The sequence below is a fragment of the Calypte anna genome, chromosome 9 (genome assembly GCF_003957555.1).
Source record: "Calypte anna isolate BGI_N300 chromosome 9, bCalAnn1_v1.p, whole genome shotgun sequence".
In the NCBI taxonomy this organism is placed as follows: Eukaryota; Metazoa; Chordata; class Aves; order Apodiformes; family Trochilidae; genus Calypte; species Calypte anna.
The window spans coordinates 10,653,360-10,679,661 of record NC_044255.1 but is presented as its reverse complement, the minus strand read 5'-3'; the positions used below and the strand labels follow the sequence as shown (position 1 = coordinate 10,679,661).

The window sequence follows — 26,302 nt, the reverse complement described above, 5'->3', positions numbered from 1 at the left end:
ATTTGAAGTCCTTATGTTTGATTGCTTGTATTTGCCCATACAAGAAATCAAAGACAAAGACCTTCACATTCAGAAATCTTGTCTGATTTCTATATTCCACAAATGTATGCCCCATGTACTTACACTGTTTTGATAAAGTTAAACTAGGTAGAAACTCTTTACAGATGTGAAGTTTATTCAGCCACAGGTCAGGGTGGTAACCGGAGCAATGCGTGCTTTGTGTTGTTTCCTTACTGATCCTTACAAGTCTCTTCTAACTTGATATTCTGTGATTCCTCTAATATTGCTCCAAACTTACCAAAGAGTTGCTCGTTTTGTTGAAGCATCTCACATTTGCACCATAGTAAAATCCTTCTACCAAGTCCAAGTGTCAAAAGTCAAGACAGAATACAGCACAGTTCTTTACTAATGTCAGTACACCCTTGATTTCAGGAAGACTGGGACCCTTCCTGTTACTTCATCTGTCCCATCAACAAGCCTGTAGTGTAGTGTCTAGAGGCTCTGTATTTGACTCCCCTATTTTGAGGTCTGAGGCTCTTGAAATGGCTAACCCCTAATGTTCTGCCTAATTAGCTGTGTTTCTCGAGGTAAACAATTTGTATAGAGAACAGTTCTGATTAAGCTTGGTGGTCAGTCATTTGAGTATGACTTTGGGCCCTAGGCAATTTACCTGCCTTTGATAGGGCATCCTGCAGTATAAATTACATTCTAACAGATTTAGGAAACAACATGACTAAAGAAATATCCCACAGTAAACTGCAGCTGACCCTAGGATGGCTTTCAGTTCAATAACTGAAAAAAAATTTGCATTTTCGGTTAGATTGATGTGAACAGCACAGTTTGGTTAAATTAATTCTAAAGTCTCGGAAATATATTTTCCATTGGCTTTATTAATGGCATTTAGTGTGTAGTTCTAGGTAACGCTTTCAGCTACGCAAGGCTTGCATTTCAAGCACATGACAAAATGTTTCTGTAGACTGAATGTGTATGTAAGATGAGTAACTTTCCCTATCACTGTTCTTTCAAGAAAACATTTAGAGTCAGTGATGGGAGAACTATCAAGATGAGACTCACTGCTGAATGCAGAACACTTTGTAGTATATGCTTATGGAACATTGCTTATGGGTAATTTGACCTCCCTTAGAAAACGAATCTACCCAAAACAGCTATGAATAATAAAATGTTGAATAAAAGTAATGCATTCTCCCAGAAATTAGATGTGATTTAAATCACCCTGTCATAATGAGTCCTTGCCTCTATCAAAAAATGCATTTTTCTTTCCTGTTTTGTACTTCCATTTCCATCTGTCCTCTGGTTAAGAAGGCACTAAAACAGTGTTGGGAAATGGGGAAAAAATGAGCAAATACTCATGGTGAACTTATTTTTAGGACAGAATAAATAATATGACTCAACAAATCATTCAAATAAGGCAATTAGTTTTGATGGTGTGATCTGAATTTATATAGATGTGCTTGTAAAGTTATTTGTCACTGCTTCTCAAAGGATGATTGTTGTGCAGATGGGGGTCAGGTAAATGTCTATAATCTTTCACATGTTAATATGAGAGAAAATGTGTTGGTTAACTGCTGAAGTTGGTCAAGAGGGCCTTTAACAAGCCTTAACACCTATTTTTCACAGGAAACACTTAAAAAACAATGTGAAGGATACTGGCTGTTCCACAGTGATAGTCCACGGAGGTTTCTTTTCGCTTATGATGATAGAGCCCATTTTTTCGGTCATAGCTGAGTGGTTTCTGTGGTACTACTGCAGCATGTCTACAACTGAGTCTGTTAGACCTGACAGGTATAAGAAAACAGCCAGTTGATAGCTTCCCTTACCCATTTACTACTTCTGCATGCTATAATCTGCGTACATTCTAGGCCAGAAAGAACAAAACCTTTTCAACTTAATGGGAAAACTAATTTTTGTAAGGAAAGGAAAGGGAAGGATTGTAGGTAGAGATTTGCTATCTGAATAGTGTGTCAAGCAGTGGAGAAAGCCAATAAGCTACAAGGGCAACTTGTGACAGTTTTTCCCCTCCAAGACTCTGTCTGTGATTATTTTATTTAGTTTGTTTTCCCTCTCCCCATATGGAAACTTTGGGGTCACCTTCTAGGAAAGGGGAAAAAAGCTCAATGAAAATATTTAATAGGATGCAAAGGCCTGCAAAGTGCTTGCTTCATCTTACTTCATCGCTGGATTCATCTTGCTGCAGATGGACAGAAGCAGGAGTCCAGCTTCTGCCAAACCAAATAATCCAGATGCTCTGGAACAGTATTATAAAGCAGAAATATCACACAAGACTTAGGAAGAATAAATGTTGGATTGTTTGTGGTTTCAGCAGAGGAATGGTTAAATTACAAGATTCCAAAAAGCAATGGGTCCTATAGTCTTCACATAACAACGTGGCCTGGGATCTCTCTAACATCAAAATGAGATACTGTGAAGGTCTTGTTCTACTGCAGTATTGTAGTATTGCATCACACTTTGCTTCTTCTGATGGCTTAGCTGTGAAAATACTTCTGTAAGAGAAACAAATTCCTTTAGATCTGCCACACATCTCATTCAAGTTCTCATGAAATTCAAGTTTGTTTTCAAGCTCTCTAAACTTAGATCCAAAGATTATAAAATTGAGAGAAGTGCTGCTGTTCATTGAATGCCGCAAAAATATATAAGTATTTATAAATGTAAGACCATCATCATGAAAATACATGTTTATATGCAAACTAATATTTTGCTGTAATTTTGTATCACTGGAGTACAATGATGCATAAAAACACACAGAAAAGACCTGGATCAGTTGAAAAATAAAAATCTTTCAGAGAATTAAATGTAAATGTTTGAATTTTTGTTAACATCTGTAGAGTCATCTTGGGCTAATGGTGCATATGTGCATCATCTTCAGTGTTTAATTGAAGCTCTGATATGGATCAACAGGAAAATGTACAACTGCAGTGCTGTCTTTGAAGATGTTCATGGGAATCATAATTCTTATTCTTTCTCTGGGAATAAGCCCTGTATTTGTAACGCTTGATATTTATCTCTGTGGCTCCCTGTTCCTTCTCTGAATTAACATTTTATCCTATTTGTGTTCATCTATTTGTTGCAGAGGTGGGGGTCCTAGGGAGAAGCTGAAACAGTTACTTAATTGTGCAAATGCAACAGTAGAAGGACCCAAGAGCACTCTCTCTTGGCTTCCCTGTCAGTCATAGCGCACTTTCAATGCTATATGCTATGCAATTTACTAAACTTTCCAACTCTACTTTAAAGATCTTTTCAGGAATACACTTTCAGTGTAAGGAATCACAGTGACTTCATACCACGTTAAGCTCTCCCTCTCGCCCAAGCATCCAGGGCAAGAATACTAAAATGCTTTTCCAAGTGGACCTCCTACCAAAGTGTGATAGGAGACATGTTATGGTTATTTTCATGTCTTCCTCCTCTTTCCCCCTCATTAAAATTCAAGCACTCCTGTTCCTATCTTCTCTAGCCCTGCTGTGTTGCCTCTGCACCTCTGCCACACAGTGAGAGAGAAAGGGAGAAACAGAGAACAATAAAGAAACAGACTTTCTGGGCCCATTCCTTGTTAGCTGGCATCTGAGGGACTTTTCCATCCCTTCCCTCCCTCATTCAGGAACAGTGATCTTTCATTTTTCTATACTAACTCTACTTTACTATGCTGTGTCTACATGCCAAAATCTGAGATACAGCATTCTGTGTATGATTTAAGTTCTCTATGTCTCTGGTAGTTTACCTTCAGAGTAAATCAGTTTATTTCTGAAAACTACGAAACCTTTTAAAAATGCATCAATAGTCACATCTCAGACTGTAGATTGTGCAGCTTAATGCTGAGAATACTGGACATCAGTTCCTGCTGTGGATTTCTTCTGTGTCATTGGTGGTAGCTGCTCTGTTTGGCTTGGAGGGGACATACCATAATAGCCATGATGTGCTGCTCGTGTCACGTATAGTAGGATGTCATATTACGGCTTTTTTTTAGGGAAGAACTTGTTTAAAATAAGAGTTTGCCATGTACATACAGTAAACATCTTGGATCCTTTGCTTTGTATCTCATGTTCCTTTTAGACTTTGCTGTTCATAGGATTATGATATTTCAGAAATGCGTATTACTTAATACTATTAGTTGCCTACTGGAGAACATAGAAAGGTTTATCATAATTTAAGACTTAAAAAATGTTTTGTTCAGGTTGGTGTGACGTCCACAAATGGAGACTTGAAAGGATTTATAGATCAGAACCAGAGTCCAACAAAAGGTAAGAGAATCCTGTTTGTATTCATAGGAAAGAAGCATATACTAATACTTAGAGCTCTCTGAAGTATACCAGATTAGTATTATTGCTGAGTTCACTGCATATGGTTGGTTTAGTTTGGGGCGACTCAGAATTTAAAGGTTCAAAATGTATTTTATATATCCACACTGGTAGATGTTTTATTATTGACATGCAGGTATCAGTAGTAAGAATCGGAAGTTTCCCCCTAAAGTTCCCAGACTGTGATAATCCAAATGGGAAAGAAGGTTAAGCATGGCTTAATCATCAGTGATATCTTGTGATACTTCTATAAGTAATAATACTTTGTGCTATCCTGTTGCATCTTAGTATTTCTGGATTAATTGCTTTTGACCCTAAAACAGTGTGTTTGCTGTCAAAATCACTATAGTATTCCAGTAAAATAAAACTGCAACCTCTTACCAATATTAGAAAACTTGAGGATTTGCAATTCAGGAAACACTTCTGTCAACCTTTCTAAGTGAATACTTTTTGCAGTTATCCACTGCAATAAACAAAGGTACATACTAACTTGAAAAATGGTTTTTTAAAAACCTTTAAAAAATTAAGCCAAGTAAAATCAGGCTTGTGCGATGGAGTTCATGGTATAATAAAAGATCAGAGTTCATTTTAAAAAACAGAAGACAAAATTTGCAAATGTAGGATATTATTGTAAGTATTAATATCTTGGTGATCTTTATCCTAGTCTTCATTAGAATTTCCTTCTGGAATGATGGATGTATTGTTTACTTTCATTCTTTTATATTTTCTAAAAGGTTATGTTCTTCTTAATTTTGTTTATTTATTTTAACATCAAGGTATAATTAAAAATCACTGACATGTCTGTTGAGAAATAACATCTTGTTCAGGCTGGCTTTATCTTCTTGGAAAATTAAATATTCCATAAAAGCTGGAAAAACTTGCATGCCAGTATCTAAGATGTCTATTTTTTCAATCTGAAGTATACTTTACTTACTGCTCTGCCATGTCCATGTCCACTGTTGAACTCTGGAAATTAAGGAGGAAGAAACTTCAAACGGGCATTCAGATCCACTGTCTCTTAGCAGGGCTTTGTGAATTTCCTAATGAATACATTATTAAAGTTAATTAATTTGCTATAGTAAAAATAAATTTATTTTATTGCTACGTATTTTGGCCTGTTCATAATGTGCCTTCACAGTGTTCTTAGGCTGAAGCACGATGGATTTATGATATGTGCAAGCACAGAAGAGAGGGCTGTTGGCTCACATAGGGATGTTCTTGAAAGCATCAGATTTCAAGATGCCACACCACTAGAAACTTTTGTTTGGAAAAGTTGCGTTTAATTTTTTTATTTCCAAATGTATAATTATTTGTGGTATGTGTTTATTTGTTATTTGTCTCTGGCACAAACATAGTAATTTAGTACCCATATTGCATTAAAGGAACACTTCCAGATTCCAGTGCAGGGCCACGTGCACATAGAAAACTTGCAAATTTTGTGTTTTCTTTTTTTAAAATTAACTTGGATGTTTAATTGTACCATGAAATATGCTGTATAACTCTGGTTTTGTTTGGTTTAATTCTGAAAAATTATGGACAGTTCTGCCCTTTGCCTAGTAACAGTGAACTGCAGCCTGGGCTGTGAGGATGCTGTTTCAAAATGCAGAAGTATTGAGAAACCCAAAGCAGCTGTTGCTCGTTCTGTACTCTTACAGCTGCAGTTTCTTTCCATAATCAAAACAGCTAATCACTTGATACTTGCACTCTAAAACTTTTTCTACTTTTTTTTTTCATTCACAGGCTTAACTTTCAAAATCTTTTTTCTCCCTGACTTCTTCCCCTGAACTATCTGAAGCATTTAATCTATAACCCTCTTCCAGGATGTGTTTGATCAGGCTTCATTTGTTTTTCCCAGCATCACCTGCTGTGTCCATGCCACAGCCTCTGGATATTTTCCAAGTATATTTTGCTGCAGAAGTTAATAATTGCAGTGTGTTTAGGTATTGTCTAATTTTTAAGTCCTGAATTACTGCTGTGTCTTTTCTGCTGATTTTTAAATCTGAATTACTGATCCTACATAGGTTGGCACATTGTTCGGTCTATTGTAGGGTTCAGTTCTCTTACTACTCACTTGTTTCCTGTGCTTGTGTTCTTCTAACTGTAGCAGGGATTTTCATTCAGGCTTTTTAGAATAATTTCAGTATTTTGTTAATGCTTGTGAAGATGATGTCAGGGAAAAAGAAGCACATGGTGTATCTAAATGCAATACAGATTTACTATAGAATTTGATGATATAATTGTGATGATTGCAAAATCAAAGCACATCAATTCAACTTGGTAATCTTCATAACAAAACTTTGTGCCTGATTCTGAAGGGACTAGATTTTTCTTTCTGTGCTTACTAGAAACATCACAATGCTTAGCAGAACATTAACCAAAATATTGTTCGCTTTGCTTAGCGATCAGTTTCCATTCTACAGACAATTTACTATATCTGTTGCCTTTAGTTCTAGGCAACAGGCTTTTTTGGCTGAAGGATGTACATTTGGAGTTGGTTTCTGCTGCTTGAAATTAATACGCATTGGATCTGAGAGGGAACGCCACATGTGGATGATCTTGACAAATAGCCAGGGTACTCACCTAGTGCCAGAAACTGCTTGTTGTGAGACAGTCATTGGGTAAAATATTTTAGGTAGTCCACATAGTACAGTCTGGGTATCTCCTTTCTGAAAGTAATTTTCACTCATATTTTCACTGCCTTCAGCTTAGCTTAGTCTTCCTGTTATAGTCAAAATTGTTCAGGTATGGCAAGCTGGGATGACTCTCCTTCCTTATCTGAAAGTACTTAGCAGACTAGTGATTAAAAATTATTCCTGTGGAAGACTTGCATTTTAATTTTCCCAGGAAGAAAAATTGGCCAATTTGGATGCAAAAGAGATGGTTTCTCTCATGTTTTGGAGAACAAAGATGACTGTTTGTGTTCTTAGCCTTGGGGACAATTTTGTAAGAATGTGTTAGGTGTTCCACTAGTGTTTTATCATGGATTCTGCCTGTTCAGAGGAACTCACTGCAAAATCATTTTAGTCGTCAAAGCTGCTTTTTCATAGCTGTAACTCCCAATGAGCTATGGTGCCATCAGGTGAGCACTCTTACTCAGCACAGCTGAAATGAGTCAATTTGTAACTGGCAGTGAGGGGCAAAGGGGACAGCTAGTCCTGAAGTTTCCTTTGTACAAAACAAGATAAGCTGAGAGCTCCAAATTTGAAAGCACACACAGCTGTAAAAAATTTGTGCTTGATTTGAGCAGTTTTGCAGTGGGAGCTGCCCCTGTGGGCCGGGCAGAGAGGCACAGCCGGGGGACAGGACGGGACAGGGATGGCCCCTGCTCCGCACAGCACCGTGTCCTGAACAGGGGCCACTGCCGGCTTCTTGTGGGGGGGGGGGAAGCTTTGCTGCCTCGAGGTACGGGGCTGGTTTTGCCTTGACACTCCGCAGCCTGAGCAAAATCTTTTTCAACTCATCCAGTTCATAGACGCCGCTGCCTCGGCCGTGCTGCAGCGTGAGACAAGCCGATTTTAAATGGTCAGTTCGAATTTAGGAAGATCAGCGGGAATTACAATATTTACGGCCGCACGCATGGAACAGCGGTGGCTTTGTTGAGGCGGGCTGAGGCCATGCGGCTCCTGCAGAGGTTCCCGGGCCTGCCCCAGGCCTGCCGCCCCCTGGGGGCCGGGGTTTGCCGGGCTCGGCCATTAGTGCCCCACCGGGCACCTCCGCGCCGCGACCCCTCGAACAAAGAGGGGGGGGAGCCCCACGCTCAGTCTCGCTGAGTTAAACTGCTGGGGCGGGGGGAAGCGCAGGACTGGGGTTCCGGGCTGAGCCGGCGCCGCGGAGCTGCAGTGCCCGGGCTGTGTGTGGTACGGCGGGCGGGGTGGTGCCGTCCGAGGGAACCGAGACGGGATAGAGAAAAGTCATGGCGGGGGGGACGGCCCGTGCCGCAGTGCAGGCTGGGCCGACCGGCAGCGCCCAGCTCTGAAAAAGGAACCCGGGTGTGCTGGTGGCTCGCAATGGGCGCTTACCACGAGGAAGGCAGCTGGTGTCCTGTGCTGTGTGGGCAGGAGTGTTGAGAGCAGGTCAAGGGAGGTGACCCTGTCCCTCCACTTATCCCCGGTGAGGCTACTGATGGAGTACTGGGACCAGTTATGGGACTCTCCAATGACAGACACAGTGGACAGAGTCCAGCCAAGGGCCATTAAGGTTGTGAAAGGACTGGAACGTCTCATATGAGGAAAGGCTGTGAGAGCTGAGACTGGGGGAATGCTCAGGGAGGAATTTGCCAATGTGTATAAACACTCAAAGGGAGGGTGTATAGAAGGTGGAGCCAGGATCTTTTCAGTGCTGCCCAGAGCACAGGCTGAAACACAGGAGGTTTTTTCTGAACATCAGGAAACGTTTTGGATTTTTTTACTGTGAATGTGTTCAACCACTGGCACAGGTTTCCCAGAGAGGTTGTGGAGTCTACTCTTTGTGCTTGGAGACACTCAGAAGCCATCTGGGCATGTCCCTGGGTAGCCTGCTCGGGCTAACAGTGCATGAGCAGGGCAGTTGGGCGAGATGACCTCCAGAGGTCCCTCTCAACCATGCTGAGATCTGCTTGCACATTCTTGTAACTGCTTGTTAAGAGCACATACCTTACCAAGAACAGTTAAGGATTGAGGGTGTGATCTTAGATACGAGCTACATTTTTCATAACCTTGAGAAGTTAGGGTTTGGTCAGAATTACAACAGTTGCATAAAAAACAATGGCTACCAGACTGTAAGCCAGAAAACCTATAATGAGAATTTGTTTCCAAAAAAACAAAGATGTTTTCTGTAAAACCAAGTTGTTTCATTCAAAACTCATAGGTATGAATGAAGATGTAAGACATCTTGCATAAATGGAAAAAAGTCTAATAAGGACTAACTTGTATTTGATAGATTGCATTTTTAATTATACTGTTTCTGACAGCTTGTTTTTGGTATGCTTTTATCTTCTTTTAAAAGTACAAGATGTATTTGGCCTGCAAGTAAGGGATATTCTGAATAATTATATCAATTAAATATACAGAGAAGTTGCCTGGAGCACAAGCGTCATTTTCAATAGGTAATGATCTGGAAATTTAAAGAACTCTAAATCTGTGAGTGTCTGTAAAGAAAAAAAAAACCCTGCCCAAAACCTTAGTGTGTTGCAGCTTGAGGCCTGAAGAGGTCTTGTGAGTTCACTGTGTGCTTTAAGAGATGTTATAAGATCACAAAAAAAACCAAACTCAGAACTTGTTATCAGTGGGCCTATACTTTGTGCTTTGAGATTTACGCAATTGTTAGCACTTATAAAATTTGTCTCAAATTGAACAGTAAAAGACTGAAAATGTAATGGTTGGTTTAAGCTTGAAGTACACCTAAATATCATCTGCACCATCTTGGTTTTTCTTTGCTGCAGGTTTCTTTTTAATATCTTTCTAGACATGCATATGCTTGTGAAAACTATGGATTTTTTTTAAAGTTAGGTTTACAGCTTGTAAGTTTTAGGCAATAAAGAAAAGGAAGAAATAGACAAAGAAAATATATCCATGCTTAAAGCATCTTAACTCATGTTTTTTATATGCTTTTGTAATACTTTATCTTGACCTTGGTGATGAATTTATGTTTTAAAGTGATACAGGAGCCTAAGGACACATCACATACGTTATTGCAAGATATCCTAATGGACTTCTGATATTTCACAACTCTGATCTTTTTTTTGCCATTACCATCAAGCCATAGGCTGTATTATTTAAAATGACTGTTCATTGATATGCTTTTAAAAATGTAGACATTTGTTTCAGAGCTCTGAATATGAAATTCAAATTACCAGCACTTCCCTGGTGTTTTGTCTAAAAATTCAAAGACTTTTTTTGTTGATGTTCGCATTGTGTGTGACCCCAGCTGGTTGGTTTGTGCTTCCCATCAGCTATGGTTTCCTTCAAACTGGCTGTGACAGATTCTATACATTCTCGGGTTGACATTGTTTCTGATTATCTCTGCAAATAAGCTGCAGACCTAACAGATTTAGTTATACAGAAGAAAAATCACTAAAACCTCTTTAGCTTCATATTTGTTCAGGAGCCCATGTTGTTTGTGTGAAGTTAAGCTCTGTAGGATGCCACATAACAATTTAAGGTTAGTGTGTGCATGTGAGCACACGTACAGGAACATTAGTATCTTTGTTCTGTGACTTCTTGAAGCTGAAGATATTTTAAATTGAATTTTTCTTTGTGCGTACAAATAAAAATATTTTGTAAATGGCAGGAAGAATAATAGGTAGCTATCCTAATTTTCTAAGTATGTAAGAATAGCAGCACTTTTTTCTTCAAGAGAAACAACAATAATTGTGACTGAGGGATGGAAAACAGTTTAGGTAGGAGCAAAGTGCCTTTGTTCTAAGAGAAACATACGTATATCCACTGACAGGTTTTTACTTTGAATTTTCATCAATGAAGATCATGCTCAGTTTGTGGTTCTGTATATACTGAAGTAACTGCCTCTCTATGAGAGTTTTAAGTAGGCTTCTTTCCCATGTGCTTGGTTTTCCATAGGTAAAATGGGAATAATGACACTGACCTCCTTTATGCTTTGAAAGTGCTGCTGCGAAACATTATATAAGAATTGAGTATTATTATACAAATCATTCTAGTTCTGACCTTTTTCATCCAAGCAGTAAGATTACCGTGACTGGGAGGCTGATGGGTCTCACTGTGATCAGCTTATCACTATATGCACTGCTGTTTTTCTGTGGCACATAAGTCAATGTTATGTTTTTTGTCCCCAAATGACGTGTGTTCTTAAGACTTGGCATTTATTTGGAATTTTGTAATGTTTAAAGCCCTTATAGCTGCTCTATGATAAAGTGAATGTAATTAGTTTGGTGATATTTCTGCTTGAAGTTGAATACAGAAACCTGCTGAATATTTTTAGGTGATCTACAGTGTGGTACCTACTTCTTCCTTCTACTTTTTCTATGCTGTTCTATAATTAAGACTTGAAGAGATTGTTCCTGTTGATGCTTGCTGTTTTATAAGTACTACCTTGCCTTTAAACCATCAAAAATGACTCAGCTCTTCAGGTGCACTAGCCTTGAAAATTTTATGTAAAATATAGCTCGTCATCCTAGCAAGTGCCTGCTTTCTTTGGCACTTTCCAGTTTGAGGTGATGTTTTTGTTGTGCTGGGAGTGGTCCTGGCCAACTCCAGGTATTTCATTGGCAGTGGCATCCCATGGACCTGGGCTGCTGTGGCCTGGGGTGGTCAGGACAGCATGCTCTTGGAAGTTGGGCTTCTCTTTGTTTAAAGAAGAGTAGTGAGGATGGTGCTGCAAAATGTGACTCCTCAGTCTGGGTGCTGGTGTGATCTGTTGGGAGACACATTAACCTTTTGCAGCAAATAACTGAATCAGCTCCCTGTTTGCTGTGTAGAGAGATGGCAAAAGGGATTTATGAGTGTGTGAGTTTTATTTTTTTCTATGTGAGTTAGGTGACTAAATAAATTATTCAATTTTCTGAATAGAAAAGAAAGCGGCTTCTGAAGATTTTCAGACACAGATCTGCCTTTGGCAGTAGTGTTTCTCCAGATGCCAGAAAAATTTACACAAAGAATTAGAACATCCTTGTCTCAAGCTGTAAATATTTCTCATATCTGTGTTGAGTTTTTTAGGCTTTGCATATGTCCACATCTTTTCTACTTTTGTGCTGTAGTTCCTTTTCAAAATACTCTTTTTCTATCAGTTGTGTTGCTTCTGCTTCATATTACGGAGAGGTTAGGCTGTTGAATTTGTTTTCCAGTTGCCTCATGGCAGAGCATAGGTGTACTAAAAAAAAAATAAATTTAAAAGACCATGGTTCTTTCAGCAGAGGAGAACAGGTTATACGAGGTTATATTAGAGATGATCAGGGGAAGGAGATGTCTGACACCACTGGGCAGCCTGGGACCATCTGTTGGCCTGCTCCTGTTGGAAGGAGGAGGGCAAGGTGGTGGTGAGGGCTGGTACCTGGGCTGTTCTGAAGGACACTGTCACCTCACAGGCCTTCAGTTTCTGCCTGCCTGTGTAGGAGAGTTTAAGTAGCTCTTCAGGAGCCACTCCTTGTCCTTACAGCTCATTGACCCCAGGTAGGTCCAAGCTGACTCTGTATTCCAAGGCATCGATGTCTCTTCCTTACATTTGATTCTGCCTCCAGATCCATTTTTGTCACTCCCTGGTTTGAATAAGAATGGAGGGAGGTGTTTAACTGATCAGTTCCCAGCTGTCTTGCTTTGAAACTGTCACAGAGACAGGAGCTGTTTGTGCCAGTGTCCATTTACCACTTTAAGTGGCTTATTTGTTAATGATCAAGATTTCAAGATACATTTGGAATAGAGAAGAAGCAGCAGCAGCACTTGAGAGTTGCTCAGCATAGAGCTGTGCTTCCCTGTAAGAAGGCAGGATGAGTTAGAGGTGCAAGTGGTCCAGGATTACAAAGATGATAAACATCTGGGGATGGGAACACAGTGAGTTAGAAATGGCATTGTTGGCTTTATCTTGATGTCCAGTGGTGTTTTCTGTTACTGCAGGTTAAGTTGTAAAGGCATTGTAGAACGCTATCTGAACAGGCATAGGCTGTGATAGCCTTTTTTCACTGATATTTACAGAATATAGTACAGTTGGATGAGGAATGGTTAAAGGCTATGAAGATCTATGGATACATGTTTTGTAAGTGGGCTTATGGTTTTAAAGTAGAATTTGGATGTTGACTTTCTAGAAGTATAGTAATGAACTGTAAGCATGCGGAGGCATGGCAGGCTGTGTGCTCTTTGTCTTAGATAAGAAGAAGTTGTTTCTGGAAATAAAAGTATTATAGTAAATAGTAAATTATGACATTTTAAAGGTAAAATAATGAAGGTGCAATTTTGTGAGGTGTCTTCATGACATCTGCTAAAAGGTTTAGAGGCTGTTATGTGACAGAAAAGCTAACCTGATCCCAGAATGTTAAAATTATGTCAGAATTTGCCAAAACATTTTTCATAGGTTATTAAGTAATATTAAAACTCTTTTTATTGCTCTTTTTAGGTAATATTTCAATAATCACGTTACCAGTTCCCTCCACCAACTCCCCAACCAAGATTTTGCCAAAAACCTTAGGACCAATCAATGTGAATGTTGGACCCCAAATGGTAAGTTTTGCAATCCCAGTGATGCTAACTTGTGTAACTCGCTGCATGGCTTCCTGTTGATGTAATATGGAAACATGAAAAACAAAGATGTGAGCAGGCCAGGAACTTGCCGCTTCCTGCCTCAGCTGCAAAGGCTGCTGAAGTGTCCCATGCAGGTGGAAATGGGGTGGTGTGGGCACAGCAAGCTTGGCATGCCAGAATTCTGCCACTCCCAACCATGATCTTGTATGTGACCTTAAACAATATCCATCTTCCTGGCTCTGGATAGAAATTGAAACAGTTTTACCAGTTGACATTTTACTATTACTTAAAAGTGTATTAAGGAACAAACATCTCGTTAAAAACTTTAATGATGCTTTGAATATTTTCAGTCATGTTCTCACCAGTAAATCTCCATCACTGGCAAAGAGTTAATGTGTCGTGTGTTGCTAGAGGTTTAACTTGTTGAAATGAATATCTTAAAACTGCTATTTTCTGCCAGTGGTACCTATAGATGAGTGCATATTGCTGTTTTGGGAATTTGGGGTCTGGTTTTAAGAAAAAGTTCTGTTTTCTGGTGCCCAGAATAAATACCGTTTCTAGTAACGTCATGCCTACTTGCCAAACGCTTAGCTTGAATACAGGAACCACTTGATGTCTTCTACAAGTAATTGTGCTGGGTCTTTTTCACACCATCAGTTATTACTGTTCCTTACTGGCTTTTTATCCTGGTTGGACAGATGGACACCAGTGTTGCAGCCCACCCCCACCCAAGCTGTGTTCTCCCCTGTGTAGAGCTCTCCATCTGGTTACAGGCTGCTTACCAGAGAATAGTGTTCCTCAGTGCATCAGTGCTGGTGCAAATACTGCTGGAGCATGTGCCCTGTAGTATTTCACTCGAATAGTTCTACTACAAAATATGTGTTTTGTGAGTGCAAGAAAGGGAGAGCAATCAGTTAATGCAGTTCCTACTCTGTTAGGTGATTTCTCAAGGCCCTGCTTTTGACTGGACTGAACCCCCTAGTTCCAGTTTAGGTTCTACAGCAGGTAGAATTTGCAGAAGCTACTTCATGGTGTGACACATTCTATTTTATTTATTTTTAATTTTTATTCTTATCTTTATTTTTAAAAATTGTTTTATTTGGCTGTTTTGCAAGAATAGCTCTGTATTCAGAAAACATTTTCCCATTAAATAGCCATTAACACAGGCCTCCTAAGACATCCAGTGTAGGGCTGTGCTGTGTGCCAGACCATTTAAAAGAGAATGTTCAATAACTTAACAGTGGGAATGTGTGCACTCCTTTGGCATCTCACCTCTGTTAGCAACATCCTGCTGCCCTGAGGGCTTTGGAGCTTTATTTAAACACTGTAGATTACAGCCTTGTGGCTGCTTCTGGTCCTTCACACAGCCCCCAGGACCCATGGAGTGGGCTGTTGGCTGGACAGTGACCATCAGTCCAAATCCCTTGGGGTAGGGCTGTGTCAGCTGTGAAACTGGCTCAGTTGGCAGGCTGGATTCTTGTGTACTAGTATTTGTTAACTGCTTACTTAGATTCAGTCTGTTAGTTTAAATGTGACAGCCTTGGTATTATTGATAAAATTTTAGTGCTTAATTATAGGGATTTAACACATTCTACAGCTGCTCTAATTGCTAAATGTGGCCGAGGTTTTTATTTTCTGTTTTATGCAGTGAATTTATGTGGTTAGTGCAAGACACTGGAAAAAATGTTTGCTGTTAAGATGGAATTAGTCCTCTGAAATGTACTCAGTGTAGAATTTTTTTGTAAAAGCAAACTTCCGGTAGTAAATTTTAAAGTGACACTGAAGAACCAGTGATTTGTATACGTGACATCTGTGTCCCTGCAACCAAGAACCTGTAGCTCTAACAGTAGCTGTAGAGAGGTATTTTGTGCCTGTGCAACTACGGCCTGCAAGTGCCCGGCAAGCAGCGACTACCCGAGCAGTCTGGCTGCTGTGGGAAGGGGGCTCCAGGAGAGCGTGCTGCTGGTGTCTGTCTCCACGAGGTGGCACCAAGGGATAGACAGATAGAGGACAGGCTGGTATTGGAAACACCCAAACATGATTTACCACCTCAGCTTATTGCAGTGGTTGTCACAAGAAAATATGAGGAGACTGGACATAAAATACTCTTTTATGATACTTTTTATCAGTGATTTACAGGACATCAGTAGAACAGTCTGAAACGTCAGAGAGAATGGGGAGAAAGGCATTTCAGTAGATGTAATATTTAGTCTTTTCTCTCTGGCATGTGTTAGCCAAATGCGGACAGAACCATGTGCTTACTGCAAATGAAGGTTATTTATAGCGTTGCAAGAAATTGATATAAAAGGTGACTGGATTGGATGGATGTTTAACTGAAATACTGTGTTGCTAATTCTCACTTACATGAGGGTTTCACACCAGTGCTAAACCTTAAGCAGCCTTTTAAAAATTAATCATTCTATCACAAAATGTTTCTTCAAGGCAGCACAGCAGTAAGTTGATAAAAAGTTGCTGCTTTCCTGTGCCTGTATGCAGCGTGTAAAGCAGCCAACCAGGGATATTTTTTCTCCATTATCAACCTGTAAATATCTAGCTTGTACCTGTGTTTTGGTTTTTCTGTATTTCTGCTTTCTCTTGTTTCTGTCAAGCTCTACACTTGGAAAAATAAATAAAATAAATTCATGTCTTTAATACAAAAAATACATATGCATATATATATGCATATATATAAATAATGATGTGGTGTTGGGAGGGATGTGAAGTTATGCTTAGTGAGCTAAAAGGAAGCGGGAAATTTGTCGGATGCTGTTTTTCTGTTTTTTTTAACAATATAGATGGATACCATAATATTTACTGTATAGTTTCATGGGTGTTGGGTAAATTAAGTAGCAAAGGAAGTTACAATTTAGTACAGTTGGTACTCAAAACTTTGCTCACAAATGGAGTACAGTAAACTAAAGTTTATTAACAAGTGAAATAAGGCTAAAAGTATCAGTAAAATCATGGTCCAAGGAGCTTTGGTATGAATCTTACCATACTTGAATCAAAATAATTGAATGTGGTTTATTTTTAACAGATTTTAATACTGTTTCACTTTTAAATACTATCTAAATTCTTCTTGGTGACCTACCTTAAAGAATGAACATAGATGTGGGTTAAAAGTTGAGACCATCAGTGTTAACAACTGTTCTTACAACTGTAACATACAATTTCACCAGGTTTGCATAAATGTTAATTGTGTCTACACTGCACAGACTTTGTGCTTAGTTCCATAGGTACAATGTTGAATTATTAGCTTGCCAGAATGTCTTGAGACTTGTGAACACTAGAAACTGCAGAGAATGTTCTGCCTGCAGCTCAGATTGTCTTTAGTACCAAAGACAGCCAATAAGAAAAGAGAAATCCATTGCAAAGGAGACTTTACTGATTACAGGGATCAAAAATTGCCTAGATTCTCTCAAAGAAACAACTCTCAAAGAAATACTAGCTGTTTTAGACATATATAGGTACAGATCCTAACTGCTACACCTAGTGATTAGTTCCATTTGCCTCGTTCTTGTCCATATAGACAGTACAGTAGTGTGGCACAATTAAGCACTGTAATTCCTTTAATGTATGAAGATCTTCTGATGACAATTTGTATAGAAGAGCAACTTTTATCTCATAGAGGTTTATTACCCTTTTTTTTTTCCTCATTACTGTGCTTAGTATGAATTTAGAGCTGTGGTAACCTATGTTTTCTCTAAGAGACCTGTGTTTTTATTTCTAAATTTCGTAGATTATAAGTACATCACAAAGACTGACCAATTCAGGGAGTGTTCTGATTGGAAGTCCATATAACCCAGCTCCAACAATGGTGACACAGACACACATAACAGAAACTTCTGGCTGGGTCCCAGGGTAAGATTCTTCTTTTATTTAAAGATGTTTGAGGATCTGTTCTGATATTTTGTTTATATATATGTTTATATATATGTTTAACTATATGTTAGTTTACAGCTTCTAGTTCTTGCACAACTAAAAGAATCTGTTCTTCAGCCTGTTGTGCACTTTTGATGCCTGGAGCACATGAACATCAAAGTACAAGCACTGGTCACTTCAGTTTTAATTTTGATATAAGGCAGTGTCTGTTTCTCTCTGGAAAATGGAGAGTTACACATTTTTGAGTCCAGTAAAAAACAACCTTTATTTTTTTTCTAAATTCACGGTGTATCCAAGTGGCTGTTCAGCATACCAACAGGTGCCAATAGGGGGGGAGACTGTAAAAAACATTTCAGGAGGCATCTAAGTATAAACTCTAAAAGAAAATTTTGAATGTAATAAATGTAGTATTTTTATTACTTTTTTAGATTAGCAACAAGTTTTCACAGGGTTCTGAGGTATTCCGCAGCAGCATGACTATGTCTTACAAGCAAATCTGGTCTTTACAGTATGTGATGATTTATTTATTTTTCCAATAGCAGTAATGCCAAGCTTATCTTTCTCAAGACAGATTTAGTGCTTTGCCTCTGAAAATTAAGAAGTAATTTATTTCCATATGTAGGTTAATTTTTCTAATCAGTGCTGAATGTCAGTAGTACATTTACAGCTCTAGAGGTGCGAAAATGGAGCATCTAGGAGATGGCAGAAATGGCAGGATAATGTTTGTACCTTTTCTTTCTGCTTTTTATGCTGTAAGCAAGGACTGTCATAGGCTTGTACTTCCCAATCACTATATTGCCACCACAGAGTCAAAAGCTTAACAGCTTTTAAGCTTGATTACTGTTTTGTGGGTTTTTTTTTGCTGAGATGCCTTTTGAATTCACTTATTTTATTTGAAAAGGAATTGTCAAAGATTTCTAAGATTACTTTGTTGCTTCAAATTTTGGGAAATGTGGAGGCCAAGTAGAAGTTCTTTTAACAGCCAGAGAAGGGAAAAATTACAGTTTTTGTTCACAGCTTGGTAAATGGGAGATCAACACCCATTAGCTTTCTTATGCTTCATCCAACCCCATCCAACTGAGGGAGACTGCCCTCAGTTGCAGTGCATCAGCCAACATCACCAAGGAGAAGCACTGTCCTGTTTGTATACAGTCAAAATCTAGACACAGGCTTTCCAATGAGCCTGATGATTGTTTTGCCCATAAAAAGGGGTTAAGATGTTCTCCAGATTGGCCAATCAGTATCAATCCTGGCAGAAGTCCATACAATAGGTCATATTTTCATCTGAGGAACACAGGTGAGGGAGAATGCGGCATTGCTGAACCTAAGCAGTGAGCCCTTGCTGCAGACAGTTCCTGAGGACTTCAAGTCCATATTCCTTGCTTTATCCATTGCTTACTGCTCTTCACATACTCCAGATTTTTTCCAGAATCAAATGAGACAAGAGCACGTTCATTATCAACTCTCCATACCTGATCTGGTGACAGACCGGGCACCTCTGCTCCCTGCCATGCTTGCCCCCCGTTGGGCCCCGGGGCGAGGCTTTGCTGTTCAGCACCATGGACAGGGGCTGCTGGCACCATGACGCATGGCTGCAGATCCAGCAGCACTGCTCAGCTCCCCCCAGAGCACAGTCGGGCTTTTAGCTGCCTAAGGATCTGCTGTGAGCCCTGGTTTTGAAAGTGCAGGGTAATGTGAGGTCACCCTGACAGCTCTCAAGCAACATGCACTGCATCAGCTACAAGTGAAAAAGCCAAGTCTGGAACGCAGCTTGTGCTGTAGCTAATAAATCCAACAATATGGAGACTGAGGACTGCTACTCATATGTAGAATTCATGTCAGCTGCTTCTTCAGAGTGTCTCTTTTTATCTCTGTATTCATCAGCTCTACTATGAACATTTAGTGTTTGACCTTGTGTTTTGTTTAAAGATAGTAAAACATTCAGTGTCCTGAATATATAGGATATATTTTATGTTCCGTTGAAAAGCATTTCACTTCCACATGGAAGAATAGTAAATAGGAATTTTCAAGGGAACCCAGCTTCACTTTTTTGAAGGGATTTGGTTATCTAGCTCACGTCAGCATTTCCTCTAGTTCTAGCTGAAGTGGCTTCCCTAAAATCATGGCAAAGTGTGGCAAAAATTGGGAATAGAATTTGTCTGTCAGTGAACTCAGACAACCTCTGAAGTCCTAACCATCTCCTTTCAAATTTTGTCAAGCTGTGTGAGTGCTGTTTTCCCCTATCAATAAACATGTAACAGCAAACATTATTACCCAGCTAGGCCCCAAATACTTTGATTTTATTGGTCCAAATATATAAAGTTTTTTTCATCCAAGTTTGTGTTGTCTTTTTTTAGGGAGAGAAAGCGGACTCGAGAATTTATAGAATCAGATTTTTCAGACAGGTAAGTGTTACATTAAAAGTGAACATTTATTTCCTGTGTACTGTCATACCTGTTTTACTACAGATCTGCCTTTCAGAGAGATGGGTGCCCAGTTCCCACTTCCAGCATTTTCACTCCTCCACATAAAAGCTATGTTGTGTGTTACTCCTTGCAGTTATCATTCATTACTCTTTGCTTTATCACTTACTGATAAATACATTTGCTGTTACAGATGATACTGGGAGTTGTGAAAAGCAAACACATCTTTAGAAACAGGACTGTTCTAGTTTTCAATGTGACAATTACTTGTAAACAAATGATGTTTTCCTTTGCTTCTGAAACATCTTTGAATGCATTTAATGTGCTTTATTTATTTACTTATTGAATGGAATATCTGCATATGGAGTAGAAGTGTTGTTTTTTGAAACATTTTCTGGTGTTCCTTTCAATTTTTCCTTCCATCCTTCTTTCCAGTGTTCTGATTTCTTAAATATATTAAAAATTTTGAAAAGCATTTTTGTATTTCAGTATTTTCCTTAGTTTGTTACCACTGACAGAACGAGGCCAAATCTCCCTGACATATACTATCAAAACAACTTGTACAACAGTAACTAAAAATTTTTTTAAAAAAAACAGCACACAAAACCCCAACATAGCTGAGCTTTTTAAAAGCTTCTGTTGAAATAGGGATCCAAGTCTAGCCTGTGTGGTAAAATCAATTGCTTATGTTTTTTCCATCACTGTTATTTAAGCTTTTGCTTTTCTAGAGAAAGAAAGGGAATGGAAAATAACCTTGACAGCTGCCAGTTATTAATTTGGCATCATAATGAGTATGTACTTTCTCCCCATAAATGAGATTCCTGTATCACAGTCTTAAGATGACTTGGAAATGGCACAGATATTAAACTTGGATGGTAAGGATAATGAAGGTAGCTTCTGCTGACTGTAACTAGGGATGTCTGAGCTTTTCTAGTTTAAGCAAAAACATATGAGCTCTCTGTAACTCTGGCTTCCAGGCATATATTCCCTGTGAATATATTCCTCTTCACATATTCCCTGTGTAATTTTCTGCCTTTTTTTGGTGAAAGTACTGGAGGTGAATTACAAATCTAGCTTCTACGCATCTGCCCAGTGGCATGTTTTCAAGTACTGCCAATGCAGAAATCACTGAGAAAGGGCACAGGGCTCCAGTGAACTTTTTTGCCAGCTTGTAAGAAACAAGAAGTGATTCCACAAAGCAGAACAGGTTTTTTTTCATTTGCATAGTACATAACGTCATGAGTCCTGATTCCTGTTGTCTGTCCTTTTGCTGTCTAACAAAGTAGCTTAATAACATTCAGTGTATTAAAATAATTACTTTTTTCTCCTTCCAGCAAGAGAAGCAAAAAAGGAGATAAAAATGGGAAGGGTCTGAGGCATTTTTCAATGAAAGTATGTGAGAAAGTTCAACGTAAAGGAACAACTTCATACAATGAAGTTGCTGATGAGCTGGTATCAGAATTCACAAATTCTAACAGTCATCTAGCTGCAGACTCGGTAAGCAACTTTGTGTTGGAATTTGTTATACCATGACAAAACTGGTTTGTCATGGAACTCTTGTCCTTTCTGTTTCTGCACTGTCCTGTCACACTCCAGACTTTCTTTCACTTGCTTAACTACTTCCCAAATATGAACGCTCACCCTCTGCAATTCAAAAACACAGAATTAAAATTATTTGATCTGTCTCTGAAGTGTAAACAGAACACAGAAGTCTGCCAAAAGATGTCTTTTTTAAAAGGCTAGTCCTGTACCCACTGCATGTGGTCTTGTCAGGTTTTTTAAGTGTAACAGACTCACTGTGATGAATTCACTGCACAGAGGCTTCAAGGTCCCATGTGCAACCAAACACGCTCATGGTATCCAAGCAGTAGCCCAGATGGAGGCATCTTGTCTTAATAGCACTCTGACCTCAACTGCTATTTTGGCTTTTAATCTTCATAGTGATGCCCTCAGGTGTTAAAGCTTTAGTTTCTTTTTTGAATTCTTCTGTGGTAATTACTGCTGTATTGTTTTCTTAGCAGGCTTATGATCAGAAAAATATTAGAAGGAGAGTTTATGATGCTCTTAATGTCCTGATGGCAATGAACATAATTTCAAAGGAGAAGAAGGAAATCAGATGGATCGGCCTTCCTACAAACTCAGCTCAGGAATGTCAGAATCTAGAGGTAAGGTGAGGTAGATGGGAAATTCTGTTAAGTTCACAGGTTGTGATAATTAAGGTGCTCTATTTTAGGAGGTATTTTCTCAATTCGAAATGAAGTGATTTTGATTCTTGCATACTTGAAAAGACAACTTTTGATATTTGACTAAACTGAAAGGATATGTTTATCTATGCTTAGTTCAGTTTTATTTCATATACATTACATGAAGTTTTTAAAAACAACATTTACCTTACAAAATGGACATCAGACTCTGATTTAAACAGGGATTACTTTTATGATTAAAGTCTGGAGTACCCGGAATGAACCAGAAGAAAGTCAAAATAATTTATGCTGCAGCTATGCTTACAAAATGGTATACAGTTACAATTTTCTATTAGTGTCTGTACTTGGAAATATCATTCAAAGGAAATTAAATTGAAAAATAATTCCTCCTAGGATGCCAAATAGTAGTTATGAACTGTCAGGGGGGTAAAAAAAATGAAGTTTTGCGTATTGGTTATTTTCATTATTTTTCCAGTAGGCTAAGAGTTACTGTGTTTTTGCAGGGTTGCCAGAATTTATATGCACAAATGTTGCTTGTCCTTCAGGCCAAATGCTCTATAAATAAAAAGCACAAGTTACTGTATTTCCTAGCAGTGCTGTAATGACTGTCAGGAAATCCATCTTAATATGTATTATATTTGTGATACCTGGGACATTAAATAACTTAAAAGGTGTGTGGGGTGCCTCTCCAGTAGAGAACAACTTTTAGTGGAGGTTCATTTATATCAATTGTCTTTCTAGATGTAGTAAGAAAAAAGCTTTTACTATTCTTGTCCATTACATCAACTTGGAAAAATCCATCCACCAAGGCATATGCATGTCAAGTATGCCAGGCTGTGCTTTCAAAAAACATTCTGGGTAAATGTACACTATCCCTACATGCAGGTGAATGTGTTGTCTTCAGTATAGGTGACTGCTGCAGCTACAGCACTTTTATTTCATTGTCATCATTAACAATCACACACTATTGAATGTTACAGGCTCTAATTGCATATGCGCAAAAGGGAAGCCAGGCATATTTTCTGAAAATGTTTCTTCCTATGACATATTAGAGAAGAACAGAAAAATAATGCTACATTTCCATGGTGTGAAAATCAGCTTTTAATGCTGTATAAAATGTCAGCTCTCCTTACAATGTAACTGGTAACAAGATTACCAGTACAAAAATGAGAAATCAGTACAAAAAATTATACAGAAACAATTATTGTCAGAATTATTATTAATTATTAATTATTATATTATTATATATAATAATATATAATTATTATATTATTATATTAATAATTAATTATATTAATTATTATTGTCAAAACTATATCTGTACTGTTTATTAGTTTTAAGACTTACATATTTGTCTAGGTAGAAAAAGTCACATACTGTGCTCTGAAGGAAGCAATTTAAACATTAGAGTGTTTGTGAAGGAAGCACCACAAAGTAACACCCTAAATAAAATAGGGGGGGGGGGCTAGGAGAACAGCCTTCTAGAAGACCACATCATTTAGTTTCAGTATTTAAATGAAAGGGTAATTTAAGAGTTTATTATTTTGGGAAGCAATGATAGAGTGTTGGCATGATGTGGAAAAATACATTTTAAATATCATGACTACTGTCCAATGCTTAAGTGCACTATTTAAAATGTTGTTGGGTTGTTTCTGCAGTGCCAGGAGGCATCCAGTACAGTTGATGTCCCAAACACTGCAGGTTTAGGTTTAAGGCACTAACAGAACTGTTACAAGAAACAGATTCTGTGCTCTCTCCTTTTTGTTACTGAAATGTTATTTTAATGAAGTCTCAAATGAGTAGGAGAAACAAAGTGGAGGTCCCTGGAAAGATCTGGATGATGATTCTGAGCCCTGTCTCCACACATTTATGTCTAGTAGCTTGCAGCTGAGATTACAGTGGAATGGACTGCACAATTCCAAAAGAGAGTCATGGGCAGGAGGAAAAAAAAACCAAAAACAACCCACCCACAAAAACCAAAGCGCCCCTCAACCAAGTGTTTATTTTGCACAGTACACAATAAAAAAAAAAATTAAAAAGAAAAAAAAAAGGGAGAAATGGGTGGGGAAATCATACAAACTGGTCATTTACTGGAGTTACAACTGTTGACAAAAAAAGAAATTTGAGTTTGTCAGACCTGTTTTATGGAGTAGCTTATGTGACTATGTGATTAGTCTGTTTGAAAAAGAAGAAAATAAATGGCAAATGGGTAGGGTTGAAAAGTCTTTTGCAGTCTACTTACCATGCCATGGAATTCTATATTGTTTACAACAAAAGTACAGATATATGCAATGGTGCTAGCATCCTCATGTACCTGTGAGGCATGTTCAGTTTGCCACAGTGGAACAGACAAGCTAAGTAAATATAATCATGCATTTACATTTATATTTTCAGATAGAAAAACAGAAGCGGATTGAAAGGATAAAACAGAAGCGAGCCCAACTACAAGAACTGCTGCTGCAGGTAGAAATAATTTTAATTGTTTTTTCTGTAAATTAAATAAATCAAGTGGAAATCCAACATGTTAAGTGCTTCTGAAATTCTTTCTAGATTTATTTCGCAACTATGATATACTAGGGAGAAAAGTTTCATACCTGTGCCATTTCTTGATTCTAGTACAGGGACCTCTTACCCTCTCTTTCTGGTTCATTTTTGGCTAATGTAAAACTTTATGGTGCATCTGCCAATCACAAGCTTTTGTCAAGTGCTTCGCTCAAGTTTTGTCAACATTAGTGGGAATGGGAACACCTCAGAAGTCCCGTGTTGAATCCGAGGGCCCCAAGAGTTGCATTCTCTGAGTAGTTCTTAGTGGAAATTTTCTCTTTGATTCTAACTGAGAAATTCACAACTCAACTTGTGTAAACACATATAGTTTTTTAGGAGACACAGACATTGCTGGATCTTTAGAGCAGGAGGCTCTAACATTCTCTTACATTCTGAGAGGCACCTTCTTGAGATGCCTTGAGTTTTGTTTTTCATTGCAGAAATATATTTCAAATGCATCTTTGCTTATGTATTAAAATTTTATAAATGCAGTTATCATCAGCATTCTTAAGTGTTTTGGCCTGTACAGACTATGAGTAATTGAAACACAATCAAACTTTTTAGTGAGTTTACAGGCAATAAGGCTGTATCTTTTTCCTGAGGCAGCTATATTGATAAGATTTTCATATAATTAGAGGATAGGCACTGAGATGTTTAAAAATCTGACGCTGTTTTCATCACCAGAACCTGTTTCTCGCCTTATGGCACAATTTGGATTTTATCTTTCTGATAGGCAATTTGAACCAACAAATTAGCAGCTTCTCTAAGGGTAACATCTAATTGTACTGCTGAAAAAAAGGCAGTTCAGGCCCTCTTAACTATTCGTCTGAAAATAACAGGGTTACACTTCCTTATTATGTACAACTGTCATTATTTCCTTGTTTGTGTTCACTGGTAAATGGTCTGACAGTCCTTTGGGATTCTGTCTATCCATCTTCCCCTTTAGTGGAATAAGTAGTGCCCCACAGTGGATACATTGACTCACAATCTCTCAAGCATCATTTCCTATAAACACATTTTCATACAGATGCAGTCAGACATAAGAATTGAATGGAGAGCGAGTGGTGTTGCAAAAGGCACCTGTTTAAAGCCATTCATAGGAGAATTTCAAAACTTAATTCTGAAGGAGGAGTGATTATTTGTCAGTGATAATGATTTTTCTTTTTCTACAGCAAATAGCATTCAAAAACTTGGTACAAAGAAATCAGCAGAATGAACAACAAAATCAAGGCCCTCCAGCTTTGAACTCAACCATACAGCTGCCTTTCTTAATAGTCAACACTAGCAAAAGAACAGTTATAGACTGCAGCATATCAAGTGATAAGTGAGTATTTTACAATTTTGGGATTTTTTGTGGACCGGAATTTTTCTTTTAACAAATGAAACAATTTTTTCTAGTTTAGAAAAAGTAATATGTATTTAAATATGCTACTATCACTTCAGAGGGGTGTTCTTGGTTGTTTTTTTAATATTTAATGTAATAGGTATAAGTTTACCAACATTGCTTTACAAGCACTAGATAAGCAGGCTAACTTTCACTGTTCATGTGTTCTTCAGCCTGTGAAAATATGCCTGAAAGTATGAGATAGTGTTATGTTAGCTGCTAATCAGATCGCAACTAGTTTATTAGCTAAAAATATCTGGTTTTGCATTAATACTGTAGAGATAACAGATTTCACTCTTTGTGGTATACAAATCCCATATTGAGCTTCAAGTCAATTAACATACAGCACAAA

The 26,302-nt window shown here is 38.3% G+C and overlaps 1 protein-coding gene across 3 annotated transcripts in view; it reads left to right on the top strand.

Annotated features, from left to right (window-relative positions):
• Positions 1-26,302, top strand: part of TFDP2 (transcription factor Dp-2) — a 54,392-nt gene that overhangs the window by 12,443 nt on the left and 15,647 nt on the right. For 2 of the 3 annotated variants that reach the window (XM_030456140.1, XM_030456141.1), the window contains exons 3-10: positions 4,208-4,274; positions 13,389-13,492; positions 17,253-17,374; positions 19,753-19,800; positions 21,153-21,315; positions 21,837-21,983; positions 24,417-24,485; positions 25,739-25,890. In XM_030456140.1, the coding sequence (XP_030312000.1) occupies positions 4,208-4,274; positions 13,389-13,492; positions 17,253-17,374; positions 19,753-19,800; positions 21,153-21,315; positions 21,837-21,983; positions 24,417-24,485; positions 25,739-25,890 (872 nt within the window). The remainder of the gene's footprint in view (positions 1-4,207; positions 4,275-13,388; positions 13,493-17,252; positions 17,375-19,752; positions 19,801-21,152; positions 21,316-21,836; positions 21,984-24,416; positions 24,486-25,738; positions 25,891-26,302) is intronic. The other variant, XM_030456142.1, reaches the window with a different exon arrangement.